Source organism: Apis laboriosa, unplaced genomic scaffold, assembly GCF_014066325.1.
Source record: "Apis laboriosa isolate Shangri-la unplaced genomic scaffold, ASM1406632v1 scaffold45_cov149, whole genome shotgun sequence".
Taxonomy (NCBI): domain Eukaryota; kingdom Metazoa; phylum Arthropoda; class Insecta; order Hymenoptera; family Apidae; genus Apis; species Apis laboriosa.
In genome coordinates this window covers 762,700-777,869 of record NW_025223361.1, presented here as the reverse complement: position 1 = coordinate 777,869, position 15,170 = coordinate 762,700, and the positions used below count along the sequence as shown (strand labels likewise).

The 15,170-nt window shown below is 32.2% G+C and overlaps 1 protein-coding gene across 1 annotated transcript in view; it reads right to left on the bottom strand.

Moving 5' to 3' along the window:
• The window catches only part of LOC122716398, a 45,906-nt gene that overhangs the window by 18,207 nt on the left and 12,529 nt on the right, over nt 1-15,170 (bottom strand). Inside the window, exon 2 of the mRNA XM_043939423.1 lies at nt 6,256-6,429. Coding sequence (XP_043795358.1) covers nt 6,256-6,429 — 174 coding nt within the window. The remainder of the gene's footprint in view (nt 1-6,255; nt 6,430-15,170) is intronic.

The window sequence follows — 15,170 nt, the reverse complement described above, 5'->3', positions numbered from 1 at the left end:
CAAAAATCTTTCAAACTTAGCTCATTCGGATTCTCGAAATTCCAACGAATTTCTTGGTATTCAGGTTTCCTGAGAATACTTTCAAGAAGAATTCTCTTCACTCGACATTTTCGAATTCTCGCACACCTTCGGTATTTAGATCAGTTTCGTATGACGAAATCACAGTATTACAGTCGAGAATTGGTATAACGCAAAAAGGTAAGCGTCAAGTGATTAAGCAACGAGCAATTTTAACTATTTTTCCGTCGGGACGAGATGCAAAGCGAGTTGGGCAACGTAAACGTGTTCCCAACTAGAATTCTTTTACGTTCAATAAAGTTGAAAATATGGCGTGAAAGAAATTGCCTTGTGCATAGAGTCCGGCCAAATCTTCCAGCTAAACGTATATGGAACAGCGAGGAAACGCTTTCGCGTCGTGGAGATAAACTTTACGCGATACTTACTTTTATGCGTAGGTACGCGGCTTTGCTTTCGGTCAACGCCGTTTTAAGATAATGCTATTTAAATCGAGTTAACTTCAACTCGAGTGAAACCTTCAACTTTCCACAACAACGATAATTTTTCCGATTTTGTGGAATTAACGAAGGAAAATGTTGAATTTATACGTGTCAATTTTGATGAAATTTCTTATATTGGAGATTTCTCGAAAAAACATTTTTAATCTAACCTAACCTAACTTATAATTCTCGATGTATGATAATTGTAATTTACAATTAACGAGGGAAAATGTTTAATTTGTATATTGTCAATTTTTATGAAATTTCTCATATTGAAGATATTTCTTAATTTCTATAAATTTTTTTTTATCTAACCTAACCTAACTTTTTTGATTTTCGATGTATGTTAATTTATACGAGTCATAATTTTGTAGAATTAATAAAGAAAAATGTTGAATTTGTACATGATTTTGATGAAACTTCTTATAATTGGAGATATTTCTCGAAAAAACATTTTAAATTTAATCTAATCTAATTTATACTCTCGATGTATGGTAATTGCGAGATATTTCCATTAAAAAAAAAGAGAGAGATTAGAAGAAGATTATATAAAACTATAATAAAAAGACTTGCACTTTCCACTAAGAATTATTATGAAATATAATAATTAAGAACATATACGTAACGTTAAAAATTATTATTATTTTCTGTTACTTTCTATTACGTTTTCCTCATAAGCAAGGAATGTGTACGAAGAGAAATGGACACTTAACATGATTTCAAAAGGGAAATAAAGAATATTTATTGAAAAATATACGTTTTGTTGATTTTTCTTTAAAAGTGGATATTACCTCGTTTTCTCTTATAACGTGTACCATTTTCAATATACATGACCTGGAAATGACACTTGCTTAATTACACTAACTCGCTTAGCTCAATGACTTGACGAGGAAAGTTATGAATTATTTATTGAATAACAATTAATATTACAAATAATAATATATACGTATAAATGATAGAAATTTTTGTTAAAAATAATTAAATATTAGATGAAAATTGATATCTATTACTATAACTTCCAGCTCCTTCTCCTCTCAATTTTTTTAAAACAATAAGATATATTATAATATAATGGAATTATTTGCTATAAATATCACAATATATAAAAAGATTGATTTTCTAATGGTTTCCAAATGCTTAATTTTGAGCTTGATTGAAAATCCAGGTGAAATTATTACAATGGAAAATCAAAGAGTTGATCAGTCTTAAACAAAGTTTTCATGAAAAATATTTTACAAAAAATTACAATATTATTTTTGCAATTATAGAAAATTTCAATGATCTACAATTTCTCATATTGTAAAATATTTTATCCCTTATATATTGCAATACTTGCATTATTTTTATAGAGAAATTCTAAAGAATATCTAGATTATATCAAATATAAATCAATAATAATATTTATATTTCTATCTACTTTCTTATATTGAATCTATTCCTATTTTTAAATCTAACCAATTTTAAAAGTTTTTATATCATATACCTATATATTTCAGCAACAGTGTAAAAGTCGAGTCGTATTTTGATTAAAATATTTAAAACCCAAAAAGATCAAGAACTAACGCTTTAAACATAACATTTAGAAGACGGAAATTAATTTCTCTCTTCAATCTAATAATTTCCAATCGATTAGCTTTCGCCAATTTCAATTTCATTGGCCTTTCACCGCCATAAAAATCGTATCTTTCGTACAATCTCTCAAATAAATACATAATAGAAAGAGCAGTGTACCAGCTGGCAGTTCTTCGACGACGCCTTTTCTTCGAACAACGGCCGCATTTTCTACACGGAGGAGAATTATTCGCCCGATATCTCGGGCCACGGATGGAATCCACGTCGCATAATAGCCTATCCCCACGGTTTCTATCGATCCGATACGCTCGATGGACGTTGGAATAAATCGGATCGAGGGAATGTACGATGCGTCCGGCCAACAATCGATATCCAATCGGGTATCGGATCGATCGTTGGACGGACAATAAGCGTGACAAAGAGGCCACTCCGCTCGTTTCGATCGCTTTTACAACGAAATATTCCTCGCCGTTTTCTCCCAGAATCAAATGGAATACCACGCATCCCCTACTTCCACACGGAGAAGGAAACTTTCGAATATGCAAATTCCACCTTTTACCGGTTTTAATTTTTCATTATCGTATTATGTAACTTAAAAGGTTATGCGTGCATCGTTAATTTTGGATATCGAGTCAAATTGCTCGACGCGATAATGGGATGGACGATCACTTTAAAGTAATGCTTCTTGTTATTATTTCTTTATTTTCTATGGTTTTATACGATTTTTTTCTAGAAAAAAAGTCACTTTTCCTTTGCCTCGGTCTAATTAAATCACACATCTTTTCATTTATGCATATATCTTGATCTAAGATAAAATTATTATTTCTTGCTACGTGAAAAAAAAAAACTTGGAATAAACCAATAAATATAAACCAACATTTGATAACAATCCATTTCTCAAAAATAAAATTCTAAAATTTTTTTCCCCAAAGATTTTCACTGGAAATAATTCTTTTCTTTATCAGCACAATTTTCTTAAAATCATTCCTTAATTATCGCACAGCTCGTTCGAGGAAAAAGAAGAACTTCGCCTTGCAGAGAATCTCTCTGCGACCATGAAAAGATGTGACAATCGTGCTCCCTTTTTCACCTCCTTATAGAGAAAGAGAGAGACACAGAGAGAGATATATATATCAATCGAGCACGGGATGGAATTTTACCGCGTTCCCATGAAACACGGTAGATTAACTCTTCCGACGAGTTGTTGGTTCGAAAATCGTTGCCGGTTCGTGCGTCCGCTAAACTTTTACTTTGCAAATCGATAGTGGTAACAGGCGGATCGTTCCATCGTCACGGGAATCCGCGTACACTCGGGCTCGTGAGAAAGTTGGCAACGCGTTTTGATCTTTTAATAAGGGAATAATCGTAGTCGAGAGCGAGATAGAAGAAGTTTCGATCATCTTGTTGATTGAAGTTCGAGAGGCTGATATCGATAGATAGAATTGAGAGACGAGATCTTGGAATGTAAATATTATTCCTTTGTACCTATAATTATGTATTTTAAGTGTATTAATTAACACACCTTATTGCGAGTAAAATATATAAAATGTAAAGAACGGTTTTTCTAAAAGAAAAAAAAAAATTACTTCGATCCACTTTTAGAAAACTGCGCAAAAAGTCGCTGGAGGATAAAATAATGTGATAACTAATTGTAGAATATCATAGAGGAATCGTGATAGCCGTGATTAATTAATTAAGGACGAATCGATCGTCGAGAAGAAGAGCAATTTCATCTTTAATGGCAGCTCGTCGTAAGAAGTTGGGCCGTGAAAATTAATGACGTGCCCGTGCAATGTTATAGCACATTAATTATTTAGAACGATTATCCATAGTTCGAAAGGAGAGTATCGGTTAATCCGCTTTCGTGCTGCGGTAAAACGAGCCTTCGAGCAATGGGGGATATAAGTACTCGTTCTATTAAAATTTTTTTATTCCTAAGTTTTCGCCATGCAAAGTGGTTTATCGAACTTTCACAATGTTAAAAAAAAAAAAAAAAGAGATAAAAATTGTTTTGAATTGATGGGAAAATCGTGGAACGAAAAGGTTTTTTGGATGCACTTTGATCCAACGTTTGATGGACGTAGTGAATGAATTAATTAACACTGTGAGAACAGCAATTTAAAACCAATATATCGAGAATCACAAATATAAATTTCGTATCTATATTATTATTGAACCATATATTTATAATTTTAAAAACTATGTTATGTTTAAATGAATTTTAAAAAAGAAAATTGTCATATTTTTTTTTTTGCATATCATTGAATAAATATTGGGAAAAAGTTACTTCTTGATTATAAGTAATTTAACAAATAATATTAATTTATTATTTTGCGAGAAAAGATTGGAAAAAGATTGAAGAAAATCGCTGCGATAAAAGGAACATGTAAATCCTAAATTGCATAGAGTCAAACATGACTCGGCACAACTACTTCGCGAATCAGCGTATACACTGATAAGCTATCTCAGTCATTAATAATTGCTAAACAAGCAATAAGCATGCAAATTGTAATAAGCTTGTCAATTATACAATACAAATAATAGAATGCGACTTTTTGCGCCTCTTATGATAATGAATCACCAGCGTTTATTTTATTAAAAAACAGTTTGGTAATGTAATTTTTACATGTATGATTATTTATCATTTATAAAGCTAAAAAGAAGAGAGTTCATAAAAAAGTTCTTTAAGAACTTCCATCTCCTTCCAAATTTTTCTCATTCAAAATTATTCTTACACAATAAGAAATATTATTTGTTAATAATAAAAAGTAATTCATCGTAAATCAATAAAAAAAAAAAAAAAAAAAAAAACTCTGAAAAGATTTGTTCGAAACGAAACTCAAATTTTAAATAGCTTGAATACTATTATAAATAAAAGGCAATTATAAATTTTTGTTCACTATATAGTATAAAAAAATATTATTACTATTAAAATTGCACAAAAAAATCTACATTTCATTCCATCTACTCATAATCTAAACATAATTCTAAAACAACCAATACAAAAAATTTAGCATTCGACTAAACACACACGTACGGTACTGCAAAATTCAACATGGATGGTCACCTTGCTTTAAATCGAAAGGATCTATCTAACCTAACTTAATTTCTAGACGGTTTTTTCTAAGAAAGGGATACAAAAAATACAGCAAAAGGGATGTGAATAAAGGAGCCGTACGAGGGGAGAGGAAAAGTTTGAATTGTTGGTACGCAGCTCGCCCTTGAATATTTTACATCACTTTCAAGAGGGGAAGCCTCATTCCCATGAGGTGAAGCAAAGGCCTTGTGGTTATAATATTACGACGCTCGTTTCTTCGACTAAATCCTGCACACGTGAAGCTGCACCTGATTAGATTAGATAATGGCTATGGATCGATCGTGGAAAAAAAAAAGAAAAAGAAAAAAAAGCGAGGGAAAGGAAAGGAAAAGTAATCGATGCGACGATAAGAGTGACATCTATTAACGTCAATGTTTGCCAGATGTTTTAAAAAGCGAAATCTTTGAACTTGGTTTAATTTATATAGATAACGATCGATTTTTACGATTTTTTTGTAACGAATACACAACTTCAAAAGGCTTTCGATCGAAGAGGTTTATCCTATAAAGCTTTTGTCATTTTTTTTTTTTTTATATATATATTTAATAGTGGCAATGTTCTTTTCTTTTATGTGTGGATTTTATGTGAACTATGGAAGAGAAAGAGAGAGATTTTTATCTTCAATAAAAATGCCACTTTTTGAACTTTAATTTTTTTACCTCATCTGAAATTTCTAGGAAAAAACGATCTTTTCTTCATATAAAATTTACAATCAGAAATTTTTAATCATTTCATAATCATTTTAACAGAAATAATAAGATAATCATAAAACATTCTATTGATCATTGATACCGCGATGAATAATCAAAGATATGATTGATTTTATTAATTGTCGACATAATAAGATAATCATAAACTCATTGATATTGTAAAAATGAATAATAAGATTAAGATTAAGATTAACTATATCTATTGCAAGATAGAATTAGTCTTATTACAAATTATGTAATACCGTTGAGTATAAACAAAAAACTTTTTTGTCTGATTGAAAACGAACATTGCCCTATTATTTCTTTCCACGTAATAATCGAATATTAAAAATAAATAATAAAGTGAGTAATAATAAGAAGATGTAAATCTATCATTTACCTTGTGATTTCTCGGTGTCCTCGAGAGATTACTGCGTCCATTGATGAGAACATTGTCGTTGCAGAACGACACGTCGCAAGGGGACGGTGGACCACCGCTGAGCTCCCATTCACCATCGTCTGTCGTCGACGCGTCCAACGTGGCGTCCAAGACTATGATACCACCGTCGCCGACCTGAAACAAAGAGAAGAAAGGAAAAGAAGAAGAAGAAGAAGAAAACCAACTCTTAAAATTTATGGAACGTGGAACGTTGCGAGTTGACTTTCGTCGACCGAGTTTTCAAGGAATCCTCTCGTCACGATTGTTATTTCACGAAATATTTTCACCTCCGCAACGAAAATATCCATTTTTCCTTAGAGAGAAAAAAAAAAATATTTGTGTTCAAATACTGAGCCGAGAAGAGGGCTATTACACGCAACACGGGCAAAGTGGATTTCTGCTTGTATGAGCATTCGCGCCCACGTGCCCTCCGCCTCCGTTGCAATTTGCACGCGCAAGGCGAACCAGACGTGTTCCAACGACACAGACCTACCCCAGGTGTTCTCCCGAAATAAAGGACTGGCGAAGGTGTTTCGAGAATATCCGCACGTAGAATCGTGTATTTGAAAAGCGAAACGAAAGGGTATAATTTTATATAATTATGTGGTTGAGATAACAAATTTAGAATTATTATAGAATTCTTCTTTTAAATATATCTTCTGTAGATTGAAATTTTAAGAATCATTCGTGTATTATATTTAATTGTATTGCTTCAATGCATAAATTATTCGTAAATTCTCATTTAGAGTTGTGTATAGTTTTATATTAGTAATTATAAATCTCGCATGATTATACTATTTATAATATTAATTATAATATAAATTATTTTGCAGGAATTTTTTCCAATATCTTATTTATACGCGTGTCATTTTTCATAAATTTCTAAAAATTTAAACGACCAATCTGAATCTGAAGAGTCTCAAGCATCCTAACTTTCTCGATGCGTCCGTTTCCTTCAACATTCAATGTCGAATAATTCGCATTGGATGACACGCGCGTTATTCATCGGCATCCGCCGCTTTTCAATCATTTCGTGAATGAACATCCTGTCGATTTGGAAGCCGCTTTCAAACTAAAAGCGATACGGACTCGTCTTTGACACGCACCGTCCTTCGATTGTCTTTCCTGTATTTATATCTGTATCAGTATATTTCTCGTGTTTATTTCTCTTCTCGAGTGATTAATGTAAAAACAATATAAGTAACGTGATTCGTCGACGATTTTTTAAACATATTGTTGATTATTTATTTAATTAATCGATTTTCAATTATTGTTATTTATAGATAATAACTTTACATAATTTTATTATATTATTATTGATATTATTATTGATTATATTGTACAGGATCGAATTTTTATTTATTAAATTTCAAGAAAAAATAAATACATAGAAATTTATTATATTCCTTGAATATTTGTCTCCTTAGAGAGTAAAATGTAGTAAAATTTCTGTATATTCTCCATAAATACATAAATATTTGCAATCTAATTATAAGTAATTTAAATTTATGGCAGATAAAACGAGATATGTCTATCTCCATTATTCCATATATTCATTTCATCCAATAGAAACTTTAGAAATTACACATAACTTAACAAATAAGCATCAATTTTTATGATACTCTTTTATAATAACTTTGTCTCTAGAATTAAAATTATCTTCAAATGTATGCGAATATATTATTAAGATCCTCGATATAACATTCACAAATAATTTTTAAATTACTCTATATACAAAGTTACTAAACCTTTGATGTTCTAAATTTCGATCAATTCCTCAAATATAATCTTCTCTCGTTTAAAAACTTTTGCATCGAATCGCTCTTTCCCACATAATCTTTTTCGTCCCTTCTCCATCCAAAACAACAAATGAAAAATCATTCTCCTCTCCCTCCTGCAAAAATTTCACCTGCAAATCCGCCGCTCGTTCGAGGCGGAATAAAATCGCGCGTGAAACGAAACGATCGGCCGATTTCCGGTCCAGTTCCTCGTTATCGCCCACCCCGAGACGTTTCGAGAAAGCGATCCATCCGCGCGACAATTCCCTCCTCTTCCGCTTCCCCACTCCCCCAACGCCTAAAGAATTCGGGTTGAACGGCGCGATCTAAGGAAGAAAAAATGCGGTCACGGATCATAACGCGAAGCCACATTACGGACGAGCAGAGATCGGGGCCGCGTAACGCAATATCTGGATTTGAATATAAACGTGCCACGGATTCACTGGAATGAGAAGATATCGATCATGAGTCGCGGTGGATCATCGATGAAAAAGATAACGAGAGACATACATACTTCTACTCTTCCATTTTTAAATTTCAATAAATTGGAAAATTGGATTTAGATTTTCAGAAGTGTTTGTATCGTAAAATAAACGATATGATTCGATGGTAATACTTTTTTACTTATTATTGTAATATTCGTCGTGTATTTAAGAATATTCTTCGAATAGTAAGAAGAATAGGTGAGAATAGATATTAATTTAAACAGTGATAAAAATTTGAAAAATATTACTTCAATTTTGGATTAATTTGGATAAATCACTAATGCGTTTCAAGAATTCAATTCAGTTCGATCAAAAGTAAAGTGGGAATTCCAATACTATACAATAAATAATGAAATTGTTATCAATGCCCGATTTAGCATTAATTTTTCCGATAAAATCAGCAACAGATTTAATAATAACACGTATTTAAATATCGGAGAACGAATAATTTTAATGCCCTTAATTACTAATGAAAATGCAATTCCCTTCTTTTTCGTTTCTTTTTTAACATCGACGATTAAAGAGCGAGCGAAATTAATCCGTGGAGTTATCGTACAAATGGTAATGAACGTTCACTGATGCGCCCGTGAGAAGAAAGTAACTCAATATTTCCGTTTTCTTTCCATAGAGCGGTTAGATATCTCTATTGTGCATTACGCAAGCGATTCCACGCGATAAGGGATCGTGAGAAAAATCGTTCGTTTACGTAGCGTAATCTCACTGAGCGACTCCAAATATAGGCGGATTAATTCTGACACCTTCGAATTAACGTTAATACATCCATTCCGTAAATATAGATCGCTAACGATTACACCGATTTCGTTAGCTAACTCTGGCAGCCACCCACGTTTTTCGAATTTACGAGGTTAATTAATTGAACAGGATGATTTATAATTCGTTAATTAAAAAATATTCGCTTCGGAAATGGAACTAATTGTTAGATACGCAGTGCACGGTTCCGCGTTGGAATAATTTTGAAAAGTAAAAGGAAACGATTTAAATTCAATGCTTGAGTCATGCTATTGATACAATTATCGACGACAAAGTTAATTAGATGATAAAAATTAGATAAATCTTTATATTACAGATGTTCTTTGAATCGAGCCAATTTAACTTTCACAGTCCAATGATTCTTGAGTACTATAATCATAACGATGAAGCTAATTTGAATAGTGAAAATTAGATAACTTTGGATAAGATTCGTCTTTGAACTATAGACCAGTTTTTGATCTAATGTGTAACGCTTTTACGGTCTAATAATTGAATTTGAAAAATCGATTTGGTAAAACCAATTAAATAACAGAAGTTGAATAAGTTTGGAACCATTATGGATTATTTTTTTTTTTTTCATCGTGATACACATCCTCCTCAGCATTGAGGGAAAAGCATAAATGAAGCAAAGGTGGAGGAAGGAAGGAGCGGCAATGAACCTAAAGACGGGGGTCCCTGACTTCATGAGAAATTCCCAGGACGTTTCTTTCCATTATTCCAGGGGTATCACTCTTACTGCGCAGACCTTGAACCCTCGAAGAGTCCACGACACTGTCCCAACGAATGCACCTGCGCTCATGGAGATGTAAAGCCCGCATAAGTTAGCTCTTTTGTCGTGTCGCTCGAGGAGTCAAAAGAGAGATGGAGGCCGGATGTGTGTATGTGGGGTGTCTTGAAAATAAGCTTGGCGAGTCAATGGCCTACTCGATTTCAAAAGTTTTCAATCAAGAACTTTGACGAGTAATTTAAGAGAGCAAGATATGATCTTGGAGAAAGAGGATATAGAAGAAGATATTATTATGATGCAGTGAGATGTATAATTTTCCAATAATGAAAAAATTTGCAATTTATGTTACACAATGTAATTTTAAATTAATAATTAGTCTCTGGTTAAGTGAATTTTTAAGTTATTACTAAGTTTATTCTTGATGTTTCATTTTTTGGAATTTCTTTTATTCCTATGTTTGTTAATAGATTATGGATCCTTTTGCAAAATCAAATTTTGAATTTAAACACGAGGCTACATCATTAATTAATAATAATATCTTTTATGAGTCTTATGTAACAAATTTATTAGTTACTTTAAAATGAGTATATAAAAGATGTGCATAACATTACATAACGGAGGATATTACCACATTTCGTTTATTGAAAATTATTCTTCTAGACAGTAGGAAACATTTTATTGTGAATTTTGTTTGAATAAATGTAATTAATGAAAAATTTAGATTTTTAAAAGAATATTTTATTTCACTCTACCACCATTTATAGCCATGATAGTTATATTTAATTTAATTGTTTTTCAGCAAGACACGGCTTCATAGATTCATGGTCTTCGAATAATGAGTTTAGCAATCTAGTTCAAACAATGTAACTATCTGCATATGAAATTATGATCTTTTTACGCGAGCGAGATTCTACGCGAATAATTAAAACCGTATTAATTCTCCGCAAATTTATTTGCATTTTGCGTTAAGCATACTCATTAAGTATAAGTCGATCGAATCAAAGGCTATCACGATTTGATATCTCTTCAAAAGAAATTTCACCGACGTTTCTGTTCCATATAACGATATGAAACAGTAAATCCAACAATTTCGATTAAAAGTTGTAAGAATAAGAATGCAAACATCCTTACTCACTTACTATTTAAATATATAAAATTTGGATATGATACTTTTTGAATTATTTTCTTTGGATCTACTCTCTACATTAAAAAGATATACAATAGTAAAGAGTGATACGTTATCATGTTGATATACAATGATATATACTGTCAGATGCATATTTACAGTTCATATTATACAATTTTTCATTCCTTATTACGTTCCAATCGAGTAATACTTAATTATCGACTATTTTGTCGATTGCCACTGAAAAGATATTTTATTAATTAACCAATAATATATTGTTTCACCAATATAATAAATTTTTTTATTCCCTGGAATAATTTCTTATTTTAAAAAAATTCTAATTCTTATCTCGAGTAATATATTATTGATATCTTATCCAAATTAAACCTTCTTGCAATAAAAGCAAGAATAAAGAAACAAAAAACGATAAGACGGTTAAGATAAAAATTATTTAAATCACTTCAACACGTCATTTACCAATCATTTATACATAAAATATATTCATGCATTAATTACAAGATCGTAGTTCGAGAGCTCTTGATCAGTCTCGTTCCAGGAAACCCAGGACTCTTCCAAGAGTCGCGCCTTCGCGACAATAAAACGATAATTCTACAGACGAGAAACCGATTTTATCTCGCCAGTTCCTCAAACCAGAAACTTTCTCCCCTTTGTTCTACCCTTTGTTCGACACTGGTCGTTTCATCGCCAACCATCAATTTAAACGGCGGCCGGTCCCCGTGGGACGCGGAATTATGCAACGGAAGGCCACGCCCCTATCTTGTTTCTCTCCGTCTATTCGCGGACTCGACAAATTTATTTGTCGACCGAAAGCGTTCAAGCGGCTACATTTTAGTCAACGCCGCTAAATCGCATGAATCAGCCACGGTTTCGCGAAAAATTTCGCGACCACCAACCAAGAGGGGGGGGGGGGCTTCCAACCGGAGGCGAAGCGACTCCGTCCGACGGATCGTCGCGACGGGTTTCTAAATTGGACCACTCGCCATGGCGGGGAGTGATTCATGCGATGTCAGGATTAATCCGTGGAGGCCGTTAACGACCTTTCCGCGATTTTACGCGTATGCTATTCTCGTGTTATGCACACCATAAATTGTATTGTGCTCGCAGAAATGCATTATAGAGATTGTAAAATTTAAAGGAAGCGCGGTTTTTTTTCTTTTTTATTTTTTTTTTTTTGGGGAGGGGGAGATTGCCTGCACTGCGACGCTCGCATGTTTCGGTTCGTATTGTACGAAGTTTCGTCACTTTTGTGTAATTTTTTTTATATCTTTGATTGATTCTGAAATATAATTTTGGAAATTGAAGCTTTGTAAATGTTTAAGATGATGTGAATGTAATAATTCAAATTTAGGGATTATTGTTATTATTTATTATAATTTCAGGCTATTTTTCAGGTAGTTGATGAATTGAAGGAATGCTTTATCTTTGACACGACGAAGTCACTCAGGCATTTCTGTACTTCGCTCATTTGTATTTCACTGGATGTGCATCGGAGCGAGTCATGGATGTTGCATTGAGCGAAATAAATGAATGGATGTTTAAAAAGAAGGACATATGTTATATTTTATAAAATTCACAGGAAAACGTAAAAAAATAATTCGTTGTTCACTATGCCAATTAAAGAAGCAGCTGGTGTAACATATGCCCTTCTTTGAAAAATATTTTTCAAATACGTTACACCAGCTGCTTCTTTAATTGCTATAGCGAGTATTGAATTGGTTTAATGTTTTCCTGCAAAATTTATGAAATGTAGCACGCTCCTCTGCTAGACATCTATTCAAATGATAGCCAAAAGAAGGATGAATATAAATGAATAACGTATTTACACATTTTGCTTCCCAAAGAACGAAAAAGATCAAAGAAAGAAGAAAGTTTTTTTAAAGTTAATATTATTTCTTTCATTTTATTTCTCTCATTTGAGACATCTTTTTTTTCTGCTTGTGGATAATTTCTAACAGAATCATCGAAAGTAACGATAGATAAGATATTTATTAAACACTTTCCACGCGTTTCTGTCAAAAAACTGGATCCATTACATAACCGGTGAAAGACGACGATGAGAAATACCGCAACGTTCGAACCTCGCATGCAAATGCAAATTCTATCTATGACCGACAGTTGTCCCCGTTCGCGTTACGAGTCAAGTTTCCCCTCTGAGAGTGTCTGGTCAAGGTCAAACGAGGTCATCAGAATTTCACTATAACTGTAGTAATTCACTCTAACGAAGATATTTTTTTACTCATCAAGAATGTCATCTGAAAAACCTATTATCAGATGATCAATTAATTTTGTAAAAAATTAATAAGAAACGCGAAGTAACTGTGTTTTTAAAATAAAATTTATATATAATTATCAGCATATATTCATAGATATAGTAACAATTTATTATTGGAAATTCATAATATATAAAGAAAAATAAAAAAATATCGTTCACATCATTCAACTTTCCTCCCTTCCAATTCGATTATTCATTATAGTATCTAATTAGAGGATTCTCAAGTCTATCTATAATTTTTTTAATCCAACAAAATTCATTGCCAACTGGATTCCAAATCGTAAAAAAAGAAATAAAATCCTTCTCCTTCTTCGCCGAAATATTTTTTATACCATATTTACAGAGAGGGCCAATTAAGAATGTCGTGGAATAAACCGCGTAACGGATCCAACCCTGCAAATTGATTTTCCCGCCATTGAATTTGTCCACCGGTGGAGACGGCCGATAAATTTCTTCGATCGTGCGGGATACCTAAAGGCGGCGAGCCATCGCGGCTCTTATTCACTGCCTCGTCACCATGATAAAAACGTAAACGGTAAATGGGGTTAAGGAATGCACCAGCTGGCCGATTCGAGCCGCCGTGAACCGGTGAACGGAGAAAAGTTCATTAACGTTGCCTCGTTAATCGCGTTTAAACACGGCGCCACGATTAATTTCGTAAATGGGCTTCTAATAAGTCATGGATCCCGTAGTTTTTACGAGAGATCATAAATCGAAAAATTCCTTCAACCATTTAACGGTTCAATAAGTGCTTCGTATATGAAATTATTACACGAAGTAACTTTATTCGAAATGTTAATTCGAAATAATAATCGGTTACTTTTCCAACGATGAATATTCTTTCTTCTTGAAAGGCTATTATGGAAATATTTTATTCCAAAGTGTAATTAAAATAACGAAGAATTCGAAGTGAAAATCTTCTTCTGAAGGAAGAAGAGTAAGTTTTTATTTTATTTGAAAATTAAGTAAATTATTGAGTTTGTTGTATATTTATAATTGTTGTTACGTATAATAATTTCGAGACGATGTGACGTAAGAGATTGTGACGAGATTATCTTTTGTTTTTTCTTTTCCATTGAATTTATTTTCATATTGAGTATAAATTATCAAAATAATTATAATTTTTGTTAAAAATAATATTAACTGTGATTTAATCACGGTGATTAAAGTAAATTGAAATTTTATCTCTCGTTCTTGTCATAATGGAGTGTAAAAATAAAAATTCACAATATTTTTCTAATGACTTATTGAACAACTTAATATTATCGATCATTGGAATTAAAAAAACGATAATAGAATCGTTTCTTTATGATCCTAAATATTGCATCGATAGCAGTCGATCGTATTGCGCGTATACACAAGGTGATTCATAAAATCCTTATTCGTGTTTCAAGGTATGGATCATTAAAATAGGAAACCTTATATGATGATATCGATCACTGCACAAATATTATATGTTTACTCTTTGAATTTTTGTACGCGACAAATACTCGAGTATTCCTTTACATCGTATAAAAAATTACATATATACTATAAATTTATTAAAAAGTAATATTTCTTTATTTTCGTTATTTTCATTGTACAAATATACATACACTCATATAATCAAATCAAATAAGTCACGATAGATTAAAAATTTTTCCTTTATCCATAAATTATAATCATCAAAAATTAACAAGAAAGATTTTCCAAAAGC